Below are 27,143 nucleotides of genomic sequence, written 5' to 3' on the forward strand. Positions count from 1 at the left end.
TGCAGCCTCCCAGTCTCCTCCATCCATGGGATTTTCCAGGCAAGAGTACTAGAGCACTCCATAAATTCTGATAAATGTAGGAAGGAGGGATGGGATGAGGCAGAGAATATGAGGGTTAGAGCAGACTAGAAAAGGTGAAGTAATATGACACGGGGAGCCCTAAGATTCCCTTCTGAGGATAGAGAAGTGTACCCTAAAAGACAAGCAGGAGGACCCCCAAGGAAACACTTTGTCTGCTTAAAAATTTTGCCCAGGTCCAGCTCTGGAATAACCACCACTGAAATGAGCAGGAATGCAGGCTGCAGGTAAGCAGATGCCTGTAGGTAGCGTCCACTCCACCTTTAGGTTACTACCATGGTCACCTTACTGTACTCAGAGGGGCTGGGGGTAGTTGTGGACAAACTTACTGGGCCCAGTGAGAAGGTCCAGAGCAGCTTGCTTGACGCCCTCACGTGCTCACATGGCTGTGGCATTCTTCCTGCCCAGCCAGGATAGCCCCAGATGTGTGTGGGGTCTGCCTCGTCTCTCTATTTTCCTCTCCGGAGATGCCTTCGAACCTCACCCATCACTGAGGACCCAGTGCAGGTGCCCCTGCTGGGAAGCCACCTTTGACTGTGGTAGCCTTCTCTAATTTATCCTTTCTCTTAACTCTGGAGATTTTACTGTCAGGTCCTTGCATCCTCTGACCAATTGCTGTCTTGTACAGATATGTCCTATATGCAGCTGCTGCTGCTGCTAAGTCACTTCAATCATGTCCGACTCTATGCGACCCCATAGACGGCAGCCCACCAGGCTCCCCCGTCCTTGGGATTCTCTAGGCAAGAGTACTCGAGTGCGTTGCCATTGCCTTCTCCGTCTTATGTGCTACCACTGCAAGGAGATCCAACCAGTCCATTCTGAAGGAGATCAGCCCTGGGATTTCTTTGGAAGGAATGATGCTAAAGCTGAAACTCCAGTACTTTGGCCACCTCATGCGAAGAGTTGACTCATTGGAAAAGACTCTGATGCTGGGAGGGATTGGGGGCAGGAGGAGAAGGGGACGACGGAGGATGAGATGGCTGGATGGCATCACTGACTCGATGGACGTGAGTCTGGGTGAACTCCAGGAGTTGGTGATGGACAGGGAGGCCTGACGTGCTGGGATTCATGGGGTTGCAAAGAGTCGGACACGACTGAGCGACTGAACTGAACTGATACCATTATTTAACTTTTGGTTTCTGTGTATTATCTTCCAAAGGAAGCTGTGAGCTCCCTGAGACCATGGCTTCTGAATCTCTGAAACCTGTACTGCAGCTAGAACAGAGCTGAGCATATTTATGCAACAATTCAACAAACAGCATTCGCAACATGCCAAGCACTGGTGCTAGGTGCTGGGGATTCAGCAGTGAGCAAGACAAACTAATATATTGAAAGCACTTAGTAAATATTTGCTCAACAGATGTGAAGATGGATGGATAGATGAACGGGTTGTGGGTGAGTGGATGAGGTCTATATTTTGGCATCTTTTCTATGTTTCTGTAGAGAAAAAATTCATTTCTTTTCTCCTCTGTAACCCTATAACTGTTCTGGGTAGAAGACAATCCCAAGGAATTTAGTCCTAAGTTAAGGGTAGGGAGACAGGAAACTCAGAGAAGGGAAGATACCCACTTAAAGGCATCTATTTGGTTGTGCTGAGGTAAGAAAAGATCGGGACCGACAAATTTAAGATAGGATTGCTAGGGAATCCTACAGAATTCACAGGGCCTCAGGGTTTTCAGATGTTACCTGGGGCTTCCCAAACATCTCTTCAGTGCACCCTTGTTAGATAGATGTTGCCTAGCCTCTGTGCTAACACCCGATGACAGGGCACCAGGGCCACGGTTCCACTGATACTCCTTGTCAGTTCTCTTACCCTCTCCTCCATGTTGCCTCCCACATCCAAGTAACATTCAAAGTAGAGCGAGCCCAGCTGTCGCCTGAGATACCTTGACCTGCGACATGTGCACATCTGCTCCACCTCTAGGTCAGCTAGAGGAACTGGGCGAACCTGGCTCCCCAGCTCTGGCTTATCAGGACGTATTCCCAATTTGGAACTGGGATGTGACCCCAGCCGGAGCCTGGGCCCATCCTCGGCCTGGACAAAGCCCAGGCAGGGGTGAGGAGGCCTGGAAAGAGCCCAGAAACCACACAGATGACCCCACGGGCAGAGAGGACAGAGCACTTTCTTGTTTTTAAAAAGTACACTTCCCTCTTATCCAAGCTTAGCCTGCTCAACTGAAGAGCCAGGAAAAGCAGTTGGTGCTTGGCAACTGGAGAGGTGCAGGGCTGAGCCTCATAGTGTCCTACCTGATCCCCAATCCAGATCCTTGCTTATTTTAATATGCCCCCAAATGGACAATAATTTTCTCCCTTTCAGTGTGGACTAAACCCACCACCCTGAGTCAGAGGTCTTTAGAGAATGGGTAGAGTAGAGGGAGTGGGAGTGGAGAGGAAAGGACAGAACACTGGAGAGGGAGTCAGGCAGCGTGCAGAGTCCCTGCTTCATGATGACCAGTCTTATCTCTTCACATTGATGTGGAAAATAACAAGATAAACGATGATGTCAGATGATGTTTAATTCCAGTAAAGGCCTTTCACTTAGGTCATTTCATGTGATCCTTAAACAGTCCTGTCTGCCACTGACTAGATGAGAAACAAGCCCAGAGATGATATCTTGGGGAAGAGAAAACAGCCAGTGTCAGAAAACCCAGGTTTTCTGGCCCCCAGTCTGGTGTTCTCTCACTGCACACTGCCTTTTATAAACACAGGAGGGAGAGACGCATGCCTTAGCTGTCACTGTGGCCTCCCCCACCGCGCGCTCCAGCTCAGCACTTGGTTCAGCATGAAGCAAGCATCCACTCCAGAACCATGGAATGGCCTGGAACTGTTTCTAGGATGCTCCTGGGGGGAGTCGGCAGTAGGTGTGCAGGTCCTTCCGGGCTTTGGGCACGGGGGCAGCCGGGAGGAGGGCAGGGCTGAGTGTGGGCAGGGAGGGCACTGGCTGCACCGTGGTGGGTGCAGACGGCGTTGCCGTGAGGAGGGGTGGGCGACGCGGCCGTGGGCAGGTGTCTCCTGCCCTCAGAGTCACTAGACTGGGCCAAGCAGCTGGTTAGAAACAAAAACAAACACCAGGGATACAGGTTCCTGCTGTTAACAGCTTCAGACCGCCAGAGGAAAACTCCAAATAAATATAATTAGAAACTTGTAAAAGCGTCCTCTCTGTAAACCTGCTCCCCAGGGTCTGCACTTTAAGCACCCCGCTCCTTCCCGCTCCCCCCCAAGCCCACATATCCTGACACCCCACCTTCTTCCAGGGACCCCTCAGATCTGTTTCCTTGTTTTGGATCTCCTCCCCAGCCCAGCGGCTCCTGCACAGGTCTGTCCCCAGATGCAGACAGCCCCTGGCCCGGGGCTCTGAAACCCCAACCCCACAGGTCTCCAGGGCCCTGGTTCCAGCCACAGGGAAAGCACAGGGAAGAGTGAGGGCCACAGTACCCTAGTTCAGGGGCGTCCGTCCACCTGTAGAGCCAAAGCGCAAACCCAATGGCAGCTACAGAGCAGTGCCGTGGCCTGAAGAGGGGAGACATCTAGGCTGGAGAAGCACAGAGAGGGCTAATCTTGGAACTGAGAATACAGGGTGGGGCCAAGGACTGGGGCCGTGGGGCCTTGCCCAGCTGGTCTTCAGTTCCCAGAAGAGAAACATTTCAGCTCTACTTCCCAACGCTATGGGAGACACACACATTTACACACATAGAAGCGCACACTTGTGCTGCAGGGACTGTTTCCAAGGGGAAATACCCCACTTAAGGACACAGTAAGAACTACCAGGCACATGGGGCCCCAGGAAACTGGGGTGGAGGACTTAGACTTGGCAGGGAACCGTGAAGCGGGAATCAGGGAGAAAACGGTATGAGATTCAGGAAAGGAGCCTGGGGAGGCCCGGCTGCAGGACAGAGGCTTGCTACAGTGTCTTCTACCATCAGCAGGAAGGATTTCTCCCCCCACACCCAGCAGGAAGCATTTTGAAGAGATGCATAATCTCAGAGATGAAAAGGACCCTACTGATACTCTCATCCACTTTATATGTGAGGAGGAGAATTTCAGTTATCTCCTCAAAGGGCCCAACTCCTGGGCTCTGCATTTACCTAAACTCACTGGTACCTGCCATAGTCCCCACCCCATGCCTTGTGGGGTTGGCAGTACATGGGCATGAAATGAATAGAATGGGCATTCTGGTGACAGAGGGGGCAAAGGGGGCAAGGGGAGGGTCCACGTTCCCTCCCGGCACAAGCACCCAGTTCCCCCACCCCTCAAACAGCTCTGGGTTGGCAGCTGTATCACTTCCCCTGACAAGGATCGGCAGTCCCTCTGTTTCCAGACTCCTGTCTAATAGCCAAGCCCGAAGAAGCTGTCCCCAGGTCTGGGCCTCTTGCGGGCACTGCCAGCCTCAGAGCAGCTCCGCAGTTTCCAGCCCTGACAGGGACTCTTTCTTATTAGCGGTCATGTGCTAGGGGTATGGGCCGTCAACGGAGGCCCACACCCGGACACGAGGGGACCGGCGCCGGGGGCAGGGCCTGGGGTGAGTTCAGGCAGCAGCTCTTCACCTCCATCTTCACAGGAGGGTCTGAAGCCATCTGCTCCCTTCCCCCACACCCAGTTCAAGGCACAGGACCAAGCCATTCCACTTCTTCACTTCTCCAATGAAAACAAAATGCACACTGCCTGCTTCCTTTTTCCTCTCACCGGAGCACTGCATGCGCGCGCGCACACACACACACACACCCTGAGTCATGCACACGCACACTCACATGCCCTAGTGAGTGCACACCACGCATTCTCAAACTCACACCCAGGGCTGGCTCCTTTTACAACAGGTCCCAGCCATTCACATCTCAAACCGGTTCTCATGCTCTCAGATTCCTGAAGGTTTCAGGAAACAATCTCACTGAGGGGTTGCTGATAACTTTCTTTATCCGCCTGTAGTGATTCTGGCTTCTGTGTCTTCTTGTCCCCTCTCTCTCCCTCCACCCAGCAGAGACTTGGGAGATGAGAGGTAGGAAGGGGAAAAGTTCTCCCTTGGCTGTGGGCTTTCCCCATCCCCCTAGGGGACATGTCACTGAGAGAAGAGAGGTCAAAGGGATTCCTGAGGAATTTCTAAGCAGTCCACCCCCCTTCTCCACCCTCTGGAAAAATGAGGGGTGGGGGTCAGGCTTAAAGGGACGATCAGGCTCCAAGGGTCGGGGCTGACTCTCCCTTTTTCTCTCCCGTGTGGCCTGGATGGGGCGCGGGCAACAGCCAGCGGCCCACGGGGCCACCCTCACCCGCTGACACGGTTATAGTTTTCATTTTGTATTTTGGAGGGAGGGGCTAGGAGGAACAGTCCCCTCACTGTGAGAGCCAGCCACAGGAGCCCAGGGAAGCAGGGAGGAGAGGAAACAGCCACATTAAAGAGGAAGAGAGGGGTGGGGGGAAGAAAGAGAGAGACACACTTACACCCAGACAGAGACTTGGAGAGACGCACCGAGACAGAGAGACACTGTTTGCTGCCAGATGAACGCTCCCAGTCCCAGGGACGGTGTTACTTGGAAACTCTAAATATATGACTTTATCAAAATTCTGTCCCTAATGAGGAGAGAAAACAACCAGGTAAACTAAATGTCCAGGCTGGCGCGCCCTGCCGCCCTGGGGACAAGTCTTCCCCAGGAGACCTTTTCATTCAGCTGTAACCTGAGCCCCATGCAAGGATTAGGTCTTTTTTAACTACTGCTGCACACCACCCCCCTTAAAAAAAAAAAAAAAAAGGCAAAGCAAATTAATGCTTTTAAGTTAACAATTATCCTGGTTATCCAGTCTGTCTACTTTAAAATACACAGACAGGCACTTGAAAAACACTCAAAACCATGTACCCTCATGCTCACTCATTCCTAGTCACAGAAGCTTACCCACCCACTCATCCATACCAGCTCTCAAAGACACTAAAACATCTGTATACATGCTTAACAACAAAGTCACAACAGACACATACACCCAACTATGTCACCTGTGGGTAATCGTGGTAAACCTCACACGCACGCACGCACGCACGCACACACGTTCACCTGTACACTCAGGGCTCCCTTCTGTGTCTCTCCCCTCCTTTCCAGTCCACACCACTTTGGCTCTCCCCCTGGTGAATCTCTCAAGAATAGGGACAGAGGCCCAGATATCCCCAGTGCTATACTAACTCTTGACAAGATACCCGCCAAGGTTATTTGTATTTTAAAGACCCACTAGAGCTTCGTTTGAAAGCATGTGGCATTCAAGGCACACCTTCTGGCACTGGTGAGATCCTGGAGGTAGGTTTGAGAGCCAGGGATGGCCACAGCTCTGCCTATGAGTAAGGCTGCCCTGCCCGCTCAGTAACTGTCCTTCCTGCAACACTGGTGTGCAGATCTGGGACCAAAGATGTCCCACTAAGCCAGCAAACCTGTCATTAGGCAACTCTAGCAGACCAGGTTGACAAATGTCCTGAATAGTAGGGTTAAAGGTGACTGGCTTGGAATCTATGCCCAGCTAGACTCTGGGGTCAGAAGGAAGGAAGATGCCAAGCTAACTGCAGTGCAGACAGAGCAAGCATGGCTGAACGTGAGCTCAGCACTGGGCAACACTAGAAGTCTGTAAGTCCCTTGAGGGCAGGGGTCTCCACTCTGGCTGCGTTTCTCACAGCAGCAGCAGCAGCAGGATAAAATGAAAGAGCCCTAAAGTACCTCGGAAAGATTCTGAGTCCCTCTGTCCCTGAAGGATAGTTGATCTCCCAGGCTTGAAAGCCTTGGCTTGAGGGCACCTGTCCCTTCTCAGACTCTCCATCTGCCCCAGGAACCCCCTTGAGGATACTGCCTGCTCCCTGTTTTGGTTCCAGTCTCACGAGGCCACTACAGACACTGGCTCCAACTTGAAAGAGGCCCTTATCTTGTCTCTAGATTACTGCATGAAATCTGTTCCTTCCTTCAGACTAAACTCCCTAGCTAATTCCATGTTATGAGTAAGTCAGCATGCACTACAAAAGCCAGCTTTGTTTATGAAAACACAAGCAAATCCACAGTGGAAGAAGGGCTGCTCCCAGGCTGGGGGTGGCAGTGGTGGTGGGCTGTCTGGAACCAGGACTAGGGAAGAGAGGTAGTTTGGGCTTGGAAGGGGTAGGGATGGGGTCTAGTATTTGACAGCAGAGGGTCTCTCGTGTTTTGTTTCTGTTAAAGAACAGGTTGGAGGAGGAAGAGGGTAGTTGAAGAGGCAGTGCCGGGGGGAAGAGGGTGCACTGATACAGCACCTTCCTTTTAACGGAGCAGGAGTCCATCCAGGACACAGAGCAGCCTAACAGCCAAGTGCTCAGGCCTCAGGATGCAGCAACCTGACTGCCAGAGACTCAGGCTTCCCCAACTCCCAAGTTCAACTTTCCCTTCTGGCCCAGCCACCTCCACACCCCAGCCCGGCTTCAAGGAGCCCCTAGGACAATAGGCAGAATCATATCCTCCTGGGTGAAGCTCTGCTAGGAGGAATTTTCTTTTTGTCCATATAAATCTCTTCCTGGGTGAGGACTCGAGGGGGGAAGGGTATAGCAGGAGGTCAAGGGGGAGGGGAGGCTGTCCCCAAGAGAACTGGAGCCCACCAGCCTGGTTTCTCCCAGCACAGCCTTGGGACTGACCAGGCAAGGAGCCTGGGGTCAGAGATGGGGGCGGGAGGGCCTCCCTCTCTCTCTCTCCCTAATTCCTAGAGTGATCTGTCAGAGCTTCCCAGCCTGGAATTTTACTTTGTTATTTTAATGCAATTCTGACCTGGATTTAAATGGAATTGGAAACCCGAGGCCCTAATAAATAAATATTATGATAAGAAATGAAAGCCATGCAAGACGAAAAAGATTTCCCCCAAAGAGGCAGAAATGTGACATTCTTGCTGGGAACCAGAATCACAGAAATTTTCACTTCTTCAGCCCTCTTCCATCCAGAGGGAGACAAGTTGATTTTTTTTTTTTTAAGTTTTCCATAAAAGATCCTATTTTTCCTTAATATTTTTTTTTTCTGATAAGACAACTATGAAATTTCTAACTTTGAGGAGAATTGGGGGCAAGCGGAAGAAATGTATGGCATGGCTAAAAAAGTTTTCATTCTTTCAGTCTCTCCAGGCCAAAACTTAAGTTTCTGGCAATGTTTGGGAGAAGAGAAGATTCTCTCATACTTTTGGAGGGCAGGAAGTCTTTGGAAGATGCTGGGGTGGCAGTGAAGTCGGGCAGCATTCGGAGGCGCGTGGTCACTTCTGCCCGGGGCTCCCCAAACTTCTCACTCATCCGTGCTGCCCCTGTCTCCTGTAGCCTTTCGCCCGGGGCGTAGTGCCCAGAGGTCAGGTCCCCCGCCGAGGAGGGTGGGTGTACGGTGCCCGGTCCTGACAGGAGCACGCTTCCCAGCACCTGCCCTGCCCCTCGGAAATCGCGCCCCCGCCCTAGGACCCTGAAGCCCCGGCGGCCGCGCGCCCCTCCTTCCTTACCTTGCACGGCTTTGCTGTGCTGGGCGGCGCGGGCGTGGACCAGCAGGACAAGCAGGCAGAGCCCGGGCACGCGCCCCGAGCCCATGGCTGGAGCTACGGGCGGCCGGGGCCGGTCTCGGAGCCTAGGGAGGGCGGAAGCGGGCCGGGCCCCCGCGAGCCGAAGGGGAGAGGGGCGACGGCGCCCGGCCGGAGCCGGGCCGGGGTCTGTGGGCGCGGGGCGCGGACAGCGGCGCCCTCGGCGGGAGGCTCCCAATGCTGCCGGCTTCTCCCGGCGCGACGCCCGGGAGAGCGAGGCGGAGGAGGGCGCGACGGGGCTGAGGGCGCCCGGCGCCGCTGACGGAGGGGAGCCCCCGCTCTCTCCAAGGCCGGCTCCGCTAGCGGCGGCGGCGGGGCTGCTCCGTACAATCCCACCCAATTCCCAGCTCCGCCGGGAGAGAGCTGCCGCGGAGAGCGCGCTGAGCCCGGGCGAGGGACCTGGGAAAGGGGAGGAGAAACGCAGCGCCAGAAACACGCCCTTTCTGCCTCTCTTTCTTCCTCTCTCGCTCTTTCTCCGTCTCTCGGGCTCCGTCTCTTTTTCTTCGCCTCTCTCCTCCTCCTCCTCCTCTTTCTCCTCCTCTCCTCGCTCCTTTTCGTTTTCTTCCTCCTCCCCCCACCCGCCTCCTCCTCCACCTCCTTTTCCGTGCCCTTTTTTCTTTCAAATGGGGCCTCGGCGCGGCGGCCGCTCCCCCTGCGCGCCCGGGCGCGGCGGCCCCCTCCCCAGGCTGCCGGGCCGCTGCCTGCAGGAATTTACAATCCGGCGCTGGGGGAGCGGGCCCGGTCTCCATGGAGACGGCTTCCCCGGGAGCAGGGAGGTCAGGCGCAGACCGCGCACAATCAATGGATCAATGCAAGCCCCGCTCGGCTCCAGACCAAACAGCACCGGGCTCCGGCTAGTCCTGTCTACCGGCGGAAAGCGCGGGGAAGCCAGGGTGCGCCCCCGCGTTCGCACGCGACAAGGGCTGTGCGACGCAGGTTTGCACGCACACCTACAGAGCAGACAAAGAGAGGGAAGGGTGTCGGGGAGGCCGGGGCAGACCGAATCGCACCGGCACTCCGGGACGCCCGCCGACACAACCCGATACACGGGGCACAGCCACATAGAACCTCGGAAAGCTGAGAGCGGCTCCGACAGCGGCCGAGTTAATGCCCTCCTAACTCACCTCCATCACACCCCCCACGCCCTTGGGACTCAGTTCCCATTCCTAGTGCCTAGTCCTCTTTAATCGAGGACCAAAAAGAAATTAGCCTTTCCCCAGCTGAAAGTGCTAGCTCTAGGGCAGACTGTCCTGCAGTTACTGTCTCGGAGGTAGCCCGCTCAGCCTTCTCCCCGTAGAGACCTGGGCTCATGTGTAAAAAACACTCGCGCTCAGCACAGAGCAAAAGCTAACCCGCAGAAACCTGACTATGTGTATAAACACAGAGACCCCCCAAAATATGCGCAACTCTCTCCTCCAAACCTGCCCTCCCACCTTCAAGATGTGGTCCTCACCAGAACATTCTTAAGCCCTCATCCTTCCAACTTGCAGGGGCAGAAAAGGGAAGATAAACGATATCTTAAAAAATAGGGGCAAAGTGTGTCAACGGAGCAGTGTCCCTGAAGCATGGACAACGCCACCTGATGCATGTCCCAGCTCTGCCTCTTCTCTCCTTCCATCCCAGGGGAAAGATGAAGGACTTCTTGATAGTGGTGAGAGCTTTTCTGGAGTATGGAGCTTTGTTCGGTCGGAATAAGACTGCCAGGCCCTAGGCAGTCACTTATGCATCAGAGCCAAACTTCTGGAGGAAAGAGACCTTTGGGACCCAGACTAACCTCAAAGGGTCTGTCTTCAGAGTACCCTGGATGAAGGGATAATGATCAGCATCCCCCTGAAAGTAACTCAGTTCTTAGACCCTTCACACTGGCAGCCCGTATCAGCTTGGGTGACAGTTATGCTTTGTCAGAGGTTTCCTTAACCCCCAGGGAGAAGAGTGAAGGGGTTCCTCCCCTAGGGACTGAGTGGAAAAGTGGGAGGATGCGGACTCAGGCATCTGGGTTTCCTGTCCTGGATCTATCCTGGGATGAAGATTACCTTTGGGCAAATCATACCTCAGTGTCGTCACTGAAAAGAAGAGGCTGGGTTAGCGCAGTGGTTGGAAGGAGACAGTGCCCTTAGGAAGCCTAGGGGAGGAGGCCTTGAGAACTCCCTGCATGGCATGAGAGATGGCAGTTGGGATGGGAGCGCACAGAACATGGGAATGGAGTGAAGGCCACAAACGTTTGGGTCAGATGACCTCCGAGGTCCCTTTCAGACCCGTCACTCTAGGGCTCTCTCCCTCCTTCATTCTGCTGGCAAACCCCTCCCCTTGAAACAGCTTTGCCTGCTGCCACCAATTATGTGTAGGACTAGAGGACAAGTGCAAACCTGCCATCCTCTCTGCCCTAAACAGGAGAGTGGTTTAAAAAAAAAAAGAATCAGAGGTTGCCAGAGGGTGCCTATCCATACTGGGGCACAGAGGGTTCATTAGCGCCCCCCAGGCAGGGAAGGGAGATTGCACTGTGCTCGCTTTGTCTCTGCCTTGATTTGGACACTGGTGTGTTCTTGCCTGGAGAATCCCAGGGACAGCGGAGCCTGGTGGGCTGCCGTCTGTGGGGTCGCACAGAGTCGGACACGACTGAAGTGACTTAGCAGCAGCAGCAGTAAGCTCCTCTGGGTCCCTAGGGAGGAGGGCTCCCACCTACCCTCTAAAGCACAGGTGAGATGGGCATGGAGGGTTCTGTATGAGCAGATTAATAGGTTAACTCAGACCTTCTCTCCAGGGCAGCATGATTTCCTGATCCTCTGAGTGTGGACATTGCCCTGGCTTCGCAGGGAAGGAACGGTGGGTGGCCCCACCTTAGCTGCTATATCTCTGCGAGGCTCAGTGTCTTTTACTCATTTCCTTTCCCCCCTCCTTACTTTCCTCTATTTGTTCCTCTGTTCCTCTAGGAAGGTGAGCTTTCTCCACCTCTGGGCAGAAGAGGCAGTTCCCTGCCCTGCTCCCCACCTTCCATTCTAGTCCGCGCCTACCCTCCGCCCTTCAGAGGAGTCTGTAGGAGCGGGGTGTGGCTCACATTGCCCTCTGTCCTGTCCACTTCCTCAGGGACTCATGACGGGAGAGTTATTCAGGACGGTGACAAGGAAGGAATAAGGCAAGTGCTTCTACACAGCAGCAGTGCATGCCACGCCCTCAAGGGGCAGCGGGCGGGGGGTGCGGGGTGCGGGTGGCATGGGGTGGGTAAAATGTCCCTGCATTCTCTGGGGCCTCCCACACTCACCTCAGGTGGCAGTTTGCTTTTGGGTGCCTCTCTCCTTCAGGGATACCTCTGACATTCACTTCATTCTAATTTCTCTTGCAGATGTCAAGGGAAAAGGGTGGGGCTGGGGGACCCACAGCTAATACCTCTCAGTTCTCATCCTGCTTCCAGGAATACTTCTGCCAGGTCTCTGCTGCCTCCAGGGGCTTCACCCCCGCTGCCAAGTCTCTTTCCACGAGCTTTTGCTTTTTCTCTCTCTGCTCCTGAGCTACCCCATCTGTTGTATGAATCCGGTGCCTCTATCTTAAAAGAAGATATAGTCTTAATGGAGAACATGCATGTACTGAAATAACGGTACCCCAAGGTCAATGTCAGGCCCTACCATTTCCCAGCCATCTACTTTGGGTAATTTATTTCATTTCACTGAGCCTCAGCTTCCTCATCTATAAAATGGATATGCACCTACAACCGCATAGCTGAGGCATATATTACACCGGCCCTAGAGTGAAATAAAACTGCAGTTCAGATCTCAGCTGTGTGACTCAGATAAGTTAATTTCAGCAAGCTTCAGTTTTATGACAAAGGGAATAGAAACCTCATCGGGTTTTATGATATGGTGTTAACTGAATGAGCTAATGAATGGGAAAACCCTGGCACACAGTAGGCATTCAATAGGTGGTGGCTATTGCTGTTATTTCGACTACTTCTCAGAAGGAACAAGGACCGCAAGTGTTTGATGGTAAAGGTATAGTAGTGCCTAGGAAGGAGCAGTCTTGGTGCAGCCAGACTCTGATGCAGCTGAGCATGAGTGCAGCCAACCGGGCTCAACCTCACCACCCTCCATAGATTCCTGTCTGTCACACATTCCTTCCGAGAAGGTTCCAAAAATGCCATGCATTCCAGCACACTGCCCTTGTCAGCAGCACTTCCAAATTGGAAGGTTGGAAGGAAACTTACCTACCAGGTAGAGTAGCTCTTTCCCCACCATCTTGTACCTTCTACCCAGTCTTCAGAAGGCACAGACACCTTAATGAGAGCTCATGGTTACATCAATTCAGAGCTTTCCTGTGTGCCAGGCGTTCCACCACAAACTCATCAGGCAAGAACTGCTAGCCTCATTCTGCTGGTGGGAAAACTGAAGCGAAGAAACGTCAGCCTGCCCAGATGACTGACTAAGAACGGAGGAAGCCAGGATCTGGGATGCAGGCTTGACTCTGAAATGGGTATGGCCTCCCCATTCTCTTTTCTGCCTCCTCTGAAAACACAGCGACTCAACATCTTCTTGCCACTGTTGCAATTTAATTATTCAGGGTAGATCAGCCCCTTTACACACAAGAGGTAGCAGGGCAGTACCCTTGTCCCGGAGGATCACACAGAGGTAGGATTTCAGAAGACTGAGAGGTCATATGACTGCCCTAGGTCACACGGCACATTAAAGAGGCAAAGCTAGAAGCATAAGCCATGTCTCCCCTGACGTCTTTTTTTTTTTTTTTAATTTATTTTTATTGTTTATTTGGCTGTGCCAGGTCTTAACTGTGGCATGGGGGATCTTTAGCTGGGGCACGTGAACTCTTAGTGGCACTTGGGATCTGGTTCCCTGACCAGGGATTGGACCAGGGCCCCCTGCTTTGGGAGCATGGAGTCTTAGTCACTGAGCCACCAAGGAAGTCCCTCCTCTGACTTCTGACTCCTGGATCAGTGCTCCTTAGTCTGTACCCTGAGAGCTGCCAATCTCCCCTCTTCCAGTTCTCAGTTTTCTTTTTCCTCATGATCTGATCGGTCACAAATCCTTCTGTCAAGTGGCATATGGTACTTATCGCAATAAGTACTGAGGGGCTTCCCAGTACACACTGTCCGAGGCCCTCTAGAATGTACCAAAGAAATAGAAAATGTGATCCCCAATCAAAGAGGTGTATCAGGGGAATCCCTGGTGATCTAGTGGATGAGATTCCACCTGCCAATGCAGGGGACACAGTTTCGATCCCTGGTCTGGGAAGATCCCATGTGCCACGGAGAAACTGAGCCCGAGCCCCAACTCCTGAAGCCCACATGCCCTAGAGCCTGCACACCCTGGGGAAGAGTAGACCCCCACTCGCTGCAACTAGAGAAAGCCCACACTGCAGCAGTGAAGACCCAGCACCACCGAAAATCAATTCATCACCAGGGTATGCTTTCAGACCCCTTTGCACCATAAAGCAAATCCCCCAAATGCCCTGAATCTCACCAGGAAGGCAAGGTTTGTATATGCAAAATAATATCTGAATGCAACGTCAAGCAGTCCAGACAGAGAGTGCCAGAGAAAGTCAGAGGAAACAGGAGTCGATCATCCAAGTAGGTTCCGTGGACATTAGGAGGGACTTGAGGTAAATCTTAATGACACTTAGAAAGAGAGGGACAAGAGAGGAATATAAACAAAAATCAGGGACAGAGATAAAGAACAGTCAGAACAACAATAACAGTAAAAGAAATAGACGAAAGGAGTGGGGCGCACGCTAGGTCAGTGACAGGTCGACCCTGGCCAGTCCTTGTTTCCCACCTGTCCAGGATGGCTGAGCAGCCGTTTGGGCAGATAAGTGAAAGACTGGAGGTAATGGTCTCTCAAAATGTGTCCTGGCCCTGGGATTCTAGGAGTAACTTGTTCCCCAAGGCCCCTGGTCTTGTCTCTGTGCAGAGGTCTGCTGGCAGTCCTGCCAGGACCTGCTAGGGGCGGGGAGCGCCTGGTCTGAGCTGCCCACACCTCCCCACTTGGGCAGCCTCCTTAGCCTCTCATGCCAGGGTGCCTCCCCCAGCCCTTCCTCCCTGCCCACCCCCACACCTGAGTCACTTTGCCACCTGCTTCCTCCCCACCTGCTCCCTGGCTGCTTTCATGAAGGAAGCAAAAATCTCCAACCTGCCAATTGGCATGAGCACTGATGTGTGGTTCCAGACTTCTCCACATCGCAAGGCAAGTCTCCAAACTGCCCCGAGCCTTCGCCCTGTCACCTCCGACACAGCTGCTCTTCCACACTTCGGATGCCCCTCCACCAGGCTCAGCCACCTTACTTCCCCAATCAGTGCTCTCAACTCCTGTTTCCTTGAGAAGCCATCTGGCATGTAGTTCCTATCTCCCTCTCCCACCACTGCTAGGAGAGGGGTTCCTCCTTTTGACCAAGGCCAGCCCCCATATGCATGCACAAGGATCCCACCCCCTCTTGCCTCGACAGGGAGCTGGTGCTGTCAGTTACCCCTTCCCTTTCCCGAATCCTTCTCCTGTGAACACAGTGTAACCTGCAGCATCCCACAGGAGCAACCGCAAGCTCCCCTCGACCTTGATGCCCCCGTCCTTCCAGTCTCCTGAACTTCTAGGAGGAGGACTCCTGCTCTCCATCTGCCCTGCTTCCTTCACCCCTTGCCCTTGTGCAATCTGGCCCAGGCCCTCTCTAACCCCTCTGCCAGGCCTCCACCGACCTCCCCACTTCCATATCTGAGGCTGCCTGCTGGTCCTTACCTATCCTGACCTCTCTGCATCATCGGAAGCCTCTGAATGGTTTCCTTTCCCTTCCTGGGTCCTTTCTTTCCCCCAATATCCTGCCAGTCACTCCCCCTTCACTGGCCTCTTAAGTGATTCTAACTTGGCTCTTTTCACTTCTCACCCTAAGTGACCTCCCTCAGGGACAGCAAGGGTGGAGGGAAGAATACCGGCTTTGAAGTCCGATGGTTCTAGGTTTCAATCCCAGTCCCAACAAAGGATGAGTTTGAGCAAGTTTCTTTACCTCTCGGAGCGTATACTTTCTCATCTAGAAAATGGGAGGATGAAATTCTGACCTTGCTGGTTGTTGGAGGGAACAGATAGATCGCATGGAAGGTCCAGCACAAAGGGGGGCACTGTGCCCCGCTGTGGGACATTATGGCGCCAACTATCACCAATGTGATGACTCCCAAATCTATATCTCTAGCCCCCACTTTTCTTGTAACTCTAATTCTGTGTGTCCAGTTTTCAGGCCTGTATGTCTAGCTCTCTTCTCTCTTTTCTAACTTGCCCTATATTTTTGCCTACTCAGAGATATTTCCATTGGTATTTTTCAAGATCTCAAGCTGAACCAACCCCAGCAGAACGTTGTCCCTCTCCCCACTCACCCCTGACCTGTCCTCTTCTTGACCTCCATGTAATGGCCCCATGACCACTCAGCGGCCCCAGCTGGCTTTCTCAGAGTCTGAAAAGACTCTCTCTTCCTCTCCCATCTGAGAGGTCACTGCATCCTGAGGGCGAAACGTCTGAAACCTCCCTCAATTCTACGCCTCCTCTCCACCTCCATTGCTGCTGCCTCAGCCTCCAGGCACTCAGCATGTCTCCCGTGGACACACACGGGCCTCTGTGCCAGTCCTGAGCCCTCTTCCCCAAAAACACTTCGTGTCTCTCCTCTGATCTCACCGTCGGTACACCCAGGCCACACCATGCCTGCCACATACCATGGCCTTGACAGCTGGGAAACCGCTATTGCCCTTCAAGATCCGGTTAGATGTACCTTGTTTATGAGGTCTTCTTACCGCCCCCACAGGCCTGGTGCTCAGTGGCCCTTGAAGCCTACCCTGATGGCCCTGGGTGTGCTGCGCTGTAGTGGTTTCTCTTCAGCAGTCTGTCAGACATTTGAGGGCAGGACCATCATATCCCCAGCCCCGAGCATATGCCTGGCACATAGTCGTGCTCAGTGAGTGTTTGCCGAGTGAATGAAGGAATGGCGAGCTCTTGGGAATCCCAAGGAGGTGGGCAGCGCACCCCTGACCTGTCTCCCTGCCTCCCAGCAGCCCCGAGTTGTGTTACCTAAAGGACTGGTGGCAGCAGAGGGTGTTAAAGGGAGGCACAGCTTGGAAGCCAGGGGTGGCGTGGAGAGGCCAGGCTGAGGACAGATCACAGAGGAGCAGGGGACCCTGGGAGGGGCTCTTCTGGCCAGAGACTCTGAGCTTCTGGAGGCACAGAATCTGAGCTGGAACCTTCCAAGCCAGAACTCAAGGTCTTCCCAGAGGTTTGGAGAACTGGATGATGGCAATCTGGGTAAAGCAGCTGGAGGCAAGAAACTGGGGCGAAAAGCAGTGATCCGAGGCCTAGGACCAAGATGGATGAGGTGGGTGTTGTCTACAGGCAGGTTCCCCAGCTGAACCCCAGGGAAGCAGACTCAGGAGGGAGAACCCTCATCGTCTCTACCCCTTCATCAGAGATCTTTCATACTGATGCCTCAAATGTCATCATTAGAAGATAACTCCTTTGAGCTAAAATTGTATTTATTGGGTCCCAAATACAAATAAAATGGCAACCCACTCCAGTGTTCTTGCCTGGAGAATCCCAGGGACGGGAGAGCCTGGTGGGCTGCCGTCTATGGGATCGCACAGAGTCGGACACGACTGAAGCGACTTAGCAGCAGCAGCAAATACAAATATCCCTGTGAGAGATTACTCCTTGTGAGTTAAAATGTTAGTTATTAGCTGAAGCTCTAACAATACCATGGCAAAGGATGGGCTACAGGGACACTGGCTGGACCTCTGGACTTGGCTGAGCACTGGCTCGGCTTTTGCTCTGCCTGCCCTGTTTCCTCACAGCGCTGCTCCCCCAGGTCTCCCCAGAGGAGAAGCTGGAGAGATGGAGGAGGACTTTCCACGGGCATCCTAGGTTAAAGCAGGGATGAGCGCAGGTGCAGGTATCGGGGCAAAGTTCATGGTAATCGCCAACCAACGTATAAAGTGAATTGCTGTAAAGCAAAACTCGGTTCCCCCAGTAACTTCTATTCTATTTTCCAAGAAGGGCCCTTATCAGACTGAGAATCCATTTAGAAGAAGCCGAAAACCCGGAGCGAGGAAGGGGTTAGCATCTCTGCCGCCTGTGTGCTCAAGCTGAATGTTGAGGCCCTCACAAAAGGCGCCTCCCTTGTCTGGTGACAGGTTCTCCTTTCTTCATGCCGCCACTTCTCCTCTGTCCTGGGGCATTTGGTGAGCTTGCTCGGCAAAGCTAATGGGCATCACAGCCAGGCTGGGATTCCTTGGTGTCTCACCCTGGTCCTGCAACAATCAGTGTGCAGGAGCCTGAAGAAGAAGTTGACCTTGACCTGGGCCTCAGGGCTCTTGAGGAGAGAGGGGAACTCCTTCTAGTAGTCTTCTGCCCTTATCCGCCCATCCCGGCCTGGGTGGGGTCCTGCTGGGATTGACCAAGGAACTCCCTTGCATCTCTTTGCAAGAACCAAGCTGCAATGTTACCCTTCACCAGTAGGTGCCGCCGTCTAACATACCATCCTCCAGTCTTGGGCGAAGCCAAACCTTGGGGAGCCCACCCAAGGCATCCAGCGCTTCAAACAATCTGCAAATGAAATTATTATAAATGAGATACTCCCACATCGATGAAGTTAAAATGTGGAATTAATTGTGTGTTTCTGAATAACCACAGATTTCAATTTTTAATCAGTTTGACATTGATTGTGCACTTGCTGTGTGCCAGGAACTTAAAGGATATGGGTGTTCAAAGATGGCATGGTTTCTCTTTTAAAGTTCATAATTAGGTAGGAGAGAGAAATTTGCATCTAAATAATTCGAATATAAGGTAGAACATGGGACTTCCCTGGTGGTCCATTGGTTAAGAATCTCCGTCAATGGAGGGGACGTGGGTTCCATCCCTGCTCTGGGAAGATTCCACTTGCTGGCAGCTGAGCCCACGAGCTGCAACTGCCAAGCTCATGTGCTCCAACCACTGAGCCTGCACCCTGGAGCCTGAGCTCTGCAACAGGAGAAGCCACCCCAGTGAGAAGCCCCGCACTGCAGCCGCAAAGTAGCCCCCACTCCCGGCAACTAGAGAAAGCCCTCACACAGCAACGAAGACAGGGCAGCCAACACGAAATAAATTTTTTTTAAAAAAGGCAGAACATGGTAAATACCCAAATATGGAGGTGCCAACATAAAATTCTAATGAAAGCATTAAAAGAGACAGATTAATTCCAGCTGGAAGCTTGGGGAGCGACTCAGAGGAGGAGAGGGTTTAAAGACGACCTCAAAGAATAGGTAGACTTCCTATACACGGAGTTGGGCGAAGACGGTGAGGGCTTTCCAGATGGCGGAAACAAGGTAAGTAAGGATTTGAGGGGGAATGTCTACCAGGAATTAATAATGTGGTTTGACAAGGGTTTAAGGGGCTGGAGAGGAAGATCTGAAAGGTGGGGTGGGGAAGAGCCTGTTCCCAGCAGGTGCTAAGGGGTCGATCCTGTTGCCGAAGGACTTTAAGCAAGGCGGTAGCAGGGCTGGCTCCTGTCATGAACTGCCTTTCTATACCCTGGATGTGATGTGCTCTGCGGGACTTCTTCAACATTTAGTGACTTTATTTCATCAAGGATGCGGGAAGAGAACAGAGAGCAGAAAGGCAGAAAGGCACAGAAAAAAGTGACAGGGAGGGAAATGATGGAGAAGGAAGAAAAGATGGAGAAGGACGGGAGGCCGCAGAGGAGGAGGAAGGCAGCGCCTGCGCTGGGAGTAGGCTCAGCCCGGTGCTGTGCTCAGGGAGCTGTCTGGGCGTTTCCAGGCCAGCGGCCTCTGGCTCCCAGCCCCCGCAACCACAGAGGACAATGTGAGGCGGGCTTGTTTGGTGATGTGTTTGCTGCTGGCCCTGTTTGTTTGTTTTCCATTATTATTATTATTATTATTTTTTCCTGGCAGTGGACACATCTGGGGTAGAGAAGGAGGAGATCAGCGCCATGGCTCACAGTGACAGCGGTCCCCAAGTCAGGCTCTGGGCCGCTGGGACTCTTCAAGTGGGGGCTTGTGGGCATTGGAGCTGGACTTTGGATGTGGCCTCTATGTGGGCACCCAGAGCCAGGTGGTGGCTGGCCCAGGCACAGAGATGGTTTGCATCCAGCTCTTTGTCCTTGTCTTTCTCTACCCCAACAGGAAAGAATTAAAAGTCCTTGAGGCCTGGGCTCCTTGCCTGTGTGGCCAGGATGTCGTGCTGGGCTGGGGAGCCTGTAGGGGTACAAACAGCAGCCACTTTCAGCTCAGCACTGGGGGCTGAAGGGGGAGTCCACGCGAGCCTGCCTGCTCTCAAGCCCTGATGATGAGTCTGGCCTTCTCCCTCCTGTCCCACAGCCCTTGGAAGCCAACCTAACGAGCACTATTAAAGTTAATGAAACACAAGGAGTCCTCCGTTTGCTCGGTTATGACTCTTTACGAGATTGCTCCCTCTTGCAGAGGAGATTCATTTGAGCTGCCAGGGCTTAGCCTTTGTCCCCCTAATTTTTATTGGCCCATTAACAAGATCAGATGCCCTGGGCTGACCAGGAATATCTGGTGTGGGTTCCCAACAAGCCCCATTGGGTCCAGTCTCAGGTGGCCTTTTGATTCCAAATTAGCCTAAGAATGGCCCCTGTTTCCCTTCTTCCCTCTGTTCCTTCTCCTCCTCCAAACCCAGTTTCCTATGTCGGTACAGCAGGGATTTGGGAAGAACTCAGAAGCTAGGAAATGCCTCCCATCTGCTTTAGAATGTGTCTCAACCCACCAATGGAGCAGCTCCCCTCGTAAGAAATCCAGTGTGGCTTAAGGGCTTTACTCCCCATTAAAATGGAAATATACTGAACCTTATTAGTCATTTGCATTTTGGTGTGAATCAGTTCGTAAGGTCATGGATTGGCTGCAAAGGGATCTGGGAATCTCCTGTACTGTACACGGGTTTTTATCCCCAGTGGTCATTTTTCCAGAGAGGGATTTTCTATAGCTTTCTTCAAAGTTTTCATAACACTCCCGCCCCCTCGCACAAGACAGAAAACCTCTCTGGAAGTGGGAGGAGTGGTTCATAACTGGGGCCCAGAAGACAAACTCTCCTACTGCTTGGCCAGTCCCACCCCTGAGGAGGAACTGCCCCCCCACCCGCCGCCCCGCTCTCTGGAGAGACTTCTTCCACAGACCTCCCACGGTCACCACTGCTCAGTCATGCCTCCCCGAAATCTTAAAATCAACCTCAAGCTGGGGGCAGGGGCAAGAGCAGAGCCCTTTAACTCTACTGATTTACATGGCAAGGCTGTAAATGATAGGTTCTCATGCCTGGTGTAAATACTCATAAACTTCACTGTAAGTGCCGGGCATCACATGTCTTGGGCGCCCAGATCCTCTGCAAACCCCATATAGGCCTGCCTGGCATTCAGGAGGTCAGGGAGGAGGGGAACACTGAGCTGGCTGCAGCTGTCATGATAAGGTCAAAGCTGTGATGACCGGGGAAGAGGGCATGGAAGCTAGTCTCTGAGACCCCGCGTCCTCCCAGACAGAGCAGATGGCCCCTGCACAGTGATGCCTCAGAGCGGCTCCTCTCCTGCTCAGCTAAGGCTGACTGTTCTCACAGGTTACGGCATTGCCCTCAGAAAGCCCCTGTTGAAATGCAAAGGGACTTCTTGGGAAGATGAGTAGGGCTGGTTGGCTGGCCGTCACCCAACAGAAAGCAGAGTCCCCAGACCCCAGAGGATAAGGTTTGGCATACATGGAGAGAAGTTTCCAGCAGATCAGTGCAACGGCTGTATGAAGTTAAGTGGCCTTTCAAGTAGTCTCTCTAATTCCACTCTTGGGGTCTGAGAGCCCGTTCTTCACATGGCAGCCAGAGTCATCTTAAAACCAGAGTTTCACAACCTCAGCACTCTTGAGATGTGGTGGGGGGGCCGTCCTGTGCATTGTTGGACGTTCAGCAGTATCCTGGCCTCAACCCGCTGGAGCACCCCCGCCCAAGCTGTGATGACCAAAAGCGTCTCCAGATACTGTCAAGTGTCCCTCAGGAAAGGGGGGCGAGATTGCCCCTCCCCACTTCCATCCCACTGAGGATTTCTGTCATTAAGTATAAATCAGATCATGTCACTCCCTGCATAATCCTGCAGTGCCTTCCCACTGCTCTGAGGATGAAATCCAGCTACTCAGCGTGGCCCTCAAGGCCTCCGTGAGCTTGTCTTGCCTCAGGCTTGCCTCTCTGTTCTTGTCCACCATCAGTCACCCTCCAGTCAAGGGAAGCTTTTTTAAAAGATTTACTTTTATTTATAACTTTTATTTAAATATATATACACACATATGTGTGTGTGTATAGTAGAGTGAAAGAAAAACCAATTATTCTTAATTTATAAGTTAAGTTGTAAAAAGAAACTCCAATTCAAATCGCATGAACCAATCTTAAGAATCATATCGTATTTATCATATATTTTAATTTTGTACTTTTTTGGTTTCCACTAAAATGCTATTATTGTGCAAAACTGAGACTGCTTTTATATTGTCTTTGACACATGGAATTTTCTGATGTACCTAGATAAACTGAGCTTTTTCTTGGACAAAACAGAAGATGGAGAGACACTGGCAAGTATTGGCTATGTTTTGCAAGCCTTTTCATACACCCTTACGACAATTCATAAATATCTGACATACAGAGTTCCTTACTTCTGTTTGTCCTGTCTCCCTCATGAGAGCAGGGACAGTGTGTGGCTTGTTCACCGTTGTATCTGCATTACCGCCCCTGGTGCCCACCACATAGCAGGCTCTGAATAATTATCTGTAGAGTGAATAAATGAGGATGGCAGGAGCTCAGAGAGGGAGACGGACCCCTATGGAAAATCAAAGGACGTCTTCGTGGGTAGGAAGACTAGAGTGCAGGAAGAGGGAAATGTCTTCTAGGACAGGGCTTAGAGGATGGCAGAAGCAAAAGCCCAAAGAAAGCATAGTGGGCAACAGGCGCTGCAACTGACCCAAAGAACACGCAGGCCGCAGACATTCCATGAGGGGCAGAAGAACAAATGCAGTGTGAATACAACGTCCGGTCTGAATGGATCCAGGGGTGAAGTGTTTGTGTCCCTTGATGGAGAAGTCAGGAGAAAAGTCGCAGAGTAGAAGCCTAGTGAAACTGGAGACGAACCAGGGAGGATTTTGATTGCTGAGCCTGGATTCTAGACTTGGCTGAGCCTATAAAAAGTAATGATTATTCCTCTTGTGGTATCTGATGTCCATGACTCCAATGGCTTTGATCCCCTTCGACTCTGGAACCAGATCTGTGGCCCCAAAGGAAGTCGTGGGAACTGACCAGACAAGGGAGCCTAGACCAGTACAGAGAACCCTGGGATCCCAATGCAAGCGGCCTGGGGCCTGCTTCCTTTTCCCTCCCTCTCTTGATGTGTGGCCTTACTCAAGGCGTTGGACTGCAATGGACCTCAGCGTCCTCCTTTAGGAAAACAGAGTTAACAATACCTGCCCCGTTCAGAGGAGAAATGAGGTCATGTTTGTGCAGCGTTATGAGCTCACTGGAGACAATGAGTGGATTCTTCTTAACAGTAACAATAATAATCATTACTGTAAATCTAACCAGTAAATATATCTCCTCAAAGCTGGAGTGGGGCTCTCAGTAGGATAGCAATTAAAGCTTTAAAAAAAAATCTCTAGATGGGGGAATTTTCTGGCCCATTTTGATTTTTGGGGTTTGCAGAGTTGATATCGTTGTGGGAGGGAGAGGGGCCTGCAGCCGTCCTTCATTTCAATTCCATTCAGTTGCACGCATTGGATCTCTCTTGTCCTTGAGTTATCCTCAGAGGGTTTTGTAACTTCTCACCCTCCTTCAGTTCAAGGAGGAAGAGGTTCCTTATGTTCCCCATCTCTGCACACACTCAGTGCCCCATTCACTTCCAGAAATAGTCATTTGACTATGAGAGATCCTGGCCATTTGGGCATTGGACACAAACTAGCCTGCAAAGTAGGTGACCTGTCTCCAGGATTTAAGCCTCATTTCCACCCATCCCACTAAGTAGGCTGAAGCTTCCTACAGTGAGCTATGCATTCAAACCCCCAAAGAGTGGGGCCCATTGATTCTCAGGCGATTCTAATGCAACCAGCACCTGTCTGAATTTGGGAACCCCAGATTTAGGGAAGTATTAGTTATGAAATGGGTCTACAAAGAGCAAAATCATGCTGATACAAAGGCATTGTTAAAGTTTGGGTCAACCTGGCAGAAGACCTTTTCTCCTGCCCCAATCCACAGAACAACAGGAAGCTACAAAAAAAACAAACAAATTATATTATAGTGTGAGAAAACGAAAAGAGAACCCTCAGCCTATCAGACGTGTTGGGTACCAGAAAGATAAAGAACAAATAGCATCAAAGCTATGAAAGAATAAAACTGGATAATACATATGAAGGAGAAGGCCCGGAGGAGGGAAAAGTGGTTTGGGAGACAGGGGTCAGAGGGGAGCTCTAAGCCTGAGACAACAGACTCAAAACAACCAGAGGAGGTCCCAGAAGTGTCCCTTGCTGCTTCCTGACGTGTGTTTAGTAGTTCGCAGTAGAGGATTTGCCCCAGGTTGCTGGGGTTAAAGAGGCAGAGCGACGTTCCAAGCAGCTACTGACACTCTGCAAGGGAAGTAGGGAGTCCTCATTCAGAAGAAAAGCTGCTGGCAGGCCACACCTCTCTCTCCCACCCTCAATAACCGATGACAAGGCTATAGTGAACACAAACCCGGTAAACAGATATTCTCAAACACAAAAATGAGCAAAACACCAGGAATCTCTAAGGGGAAAGGAAAAATAAAACCGTGGTACAGAGAAACTGCATTGCACAGCCAGTACTGTCCAACAGAACCTGCTGTGACCATGGAAGTGTCCTGCATGTGAGTGTTGTCCAACATGAAGCTGCACACCACCTGTGGCTCGTGACCACCTGAAATGTGGCTGCTTCCACTGAGGAACCGAATTCTTTATTAAATTGTATCCTAATTTAAATTTAAATAGAAAGCAGATACTGTATTGGATAGCAAAGCCCTGAACTTAACACGTAGAAGAATTAACACCCAAAGAAATAGAGATAACAGAACAAAAAACTGTTGGTTTTGTTTCTTTAACTGTCTTTGTTAAGATCACTTGAATTGAAGAATAATTATTTTCAAGAGATGAAAAATAATAATAAAGTCCATTTAAAAAAACCAACCAGGTATTTTTGGAAATTTTAAAACTGATCGGCAGAATTTGAATCTCAGTAGATGGTCTGAGATAAATTTAATGATCTGATTATTACAAAGGCTGAGCTGAAGAAGTCTCCTTAAACACAATGAAAACCGTAAAGAGATGGAAAGTCCGAGAGAAAAGTTAAGAGCCATTTGTCTAATAGGCGTTACAAAAGGATATAACTTAAGAGAATAGAAGAGAGAAAGTAATTGAAGAACTAATAAAAGAAAATTTTCCAGTTGTTGAAGAAAGGAATTAATTACTAGATTGAATGTTCCCAAGGGGGCAGGGTGGGTGGGGAAGACTCATACCTAGACACATTTTGGTGAAATTTCAGATCACCAAAGATAAAGGAAAAAAAACTGGAAGCTTCCAGAGAGGAAAAAGCAGGTCATTAACACAATAATATTATATTGGCATGAAACTGGATGTTAAAAGACAATGGAGCACTATCTCCACGTTTCAAAGGGAAATGAAGTATTCAAGTGGGAGGGAAGTTTAAGGCATTTTTTGTTTTTTAAGGAGAAGGTTTGCCACTCTCATTTTCTTTAAAGAATTCCTAGGGGAGATGCTTCAATTACGATAAGTGGACGTAAGAAAGAGGAAGACGTGGGATGCTGAAACTGTGATGAGCAAAGAAATTAGTAAAACTTTTAGTGAAGTCTGAATTATTGAGGCATACTGTAAACATTTCAAAAATAACAATTTGGATCCATAATATACCCAGAAGATCTAAACACGGTGGAGGAAAAAGAATGTTGACGTGTGTTAATGGAGAAAGAAGCTCCTAATTATCTCTAGACACTGATAGAAAATTGTGAGTTAAAGAACACAGGATTTGGGACTTCCCTGGTGGTCCAGTGGTTAAGAATCTACCTTCCAATGCAGAGGACCCAGGTTCAATCTCTGGCTGGGGAGCCCTCACGCGGCGATTACTGAGCCTGCACGCCTCAACTAAAAGGCCCCCGGGCCACAGCAAAGATGCCGTGCACCACAACTAACACCAAAAATAATTTTTTTTTTTTAAGAATATAGAATTCAAATTCAAGAACAGAAAATGGGATATTGGAAAATCAACTTCCAAATCACCAGAGTGAATGAAAGGGCAAAAAACTTAATCTAAGAAAAAGCATGAAGAAAAGATCTTTTAAAAAATAAAAAGAAAGCATGGTAAAGGGGAAGCATAGAAGGACAGGGTAAGTCTGCATTAATTTTACCTGAATTAATTTACCTGAATTAATTAATTAATTTACCTGAATATCATTAATATTACCTGAAAAAAGAGACAGTTCTTCTGCTGCTGCTGCTGCTAAGTCACTTCAGTCGGGTCCGACTCTGTGTGACCCCATAGACGGCAGCCCACCAGGCTCCCCCGTCCCTGGGATTCTCCAGGCAAGAACACTGGAGTGGGTTGCCATTTCCTTCTCCAATGCATGAAAGTGAAAAGTGAAAGTGAAGTCGCTCAGTCGTGTCTGACTCTTCGTGACCCCATGGACTGCAGCCTACCAGGTTCCTCCGTCCATGGGGTTCTTCTATTAAAGGGCAAAATCCGGCTATATATTGTTTACACAGATGTGTTTGAAACCAAGTGGCAGAACATTTTGAATATGAACAGATGGGGGAAATATACCAAGCAAAGGATAACAAAAGTAGAAAAAATAATATATTAACATTAGATAATTTGAAATTCAAGGCAAAAGTCTCCAAAAGAAACAAGATTCACTGAAAAAAAAGTCTTAACAAAAATTTTTAACATCTATGATTTTTAACAGTCAAGTTTAAAAATATATAAAGCAAATGTTAGTGGAAATCAAGGATAAATGAACAAATCTATTGCCATGGATGAAGTCCCCAAAAGCTGCAAGTGAAGTAGAAAAAAGTCATAATGAAAACAATAGAGGATTTGAGTGACAAAGTTAACAAGCTTTAACTAATATATGTTGTACCCTACAAACTGAGAACACTTTTTTTTCAAATACATGTTTAGAATTCACATACAATAAACTCCCCCCAAATTCTAAACCACCCTCCATTATACCAGCCATTTCCTCTGCACATCAGTTCAGTTCAGTTCAGTTCAGTCACTCAGTCGTGTCCAACTCTTTGCAACCCCATGAATCACAGCATGCCAGGCCCCCTGTCCATCACCAACTCCCGGAGTTTACCCAAACTCATGTCCATCGAGTCGGTGATGCCATCCAGCCATCTCATCCTCTGTTGTCCCCTTCTCCTCCTGCCCCCAATCCCTCCCAGCATCAGAGTCTTTTCCAATGAGTCAACTCTTCACATGAGGTGGCCAGAGTCTTGGAGTTTCAGCTTTAGCATCAGTCCTTCCAAAGAA

General features: G+C 50.8%; 2 protein-coding genes across 7 annotated transcripts in view; one reads left to right on the plus strand and one right to left on the minus strand.

Annotated features, from left to right (window-relative positions):
- Window positions 1–8,951, minus strand: part of SCUBE3 (signal peptide, CUB domain and EGF like domain containing 3) — a 32,745-nt gene extending 23,794 nt beyond the window's left edge. The window contains exon 1 of the mRNA XM_055571632.1: window positions 8,536–8,951. Within this exon, the coding sequence (XP_055427607.1) occupies window positions 8,536–8,620 (85 nt within the window). The 5' untranslated portion in view covers window positions 8,621–8,951. The remainder of the gene's footprint in view (window positions 1–8,535) is intronic.
- The window catches only part of TCP11 (t-complex 11), a 135,621-nt gene that overhangs the window by 2,599 nt on the left and 105,879 nt on the right, over window positions 1–27,143 (plus strand). The window lies entirely within an intron of this gene.

This window comes from Bubalus kerabau, chromosome 3 (assembly GCF_029407905.1).
Source record: "Bubalus kerabau isolate K-KA32 ecotype Philippines breed swamp buffalo chromosome 3, PCC_UOA_SB_1v2, whole genome shotgun sequence".
Classification (NCBI taxonomy): domain Eukaryota; kingdom Metazoa; phylum Chordata; class Mammalia; order Artiodactyla; family Bovidae; genus Bubalus; species Bubalus kerabau.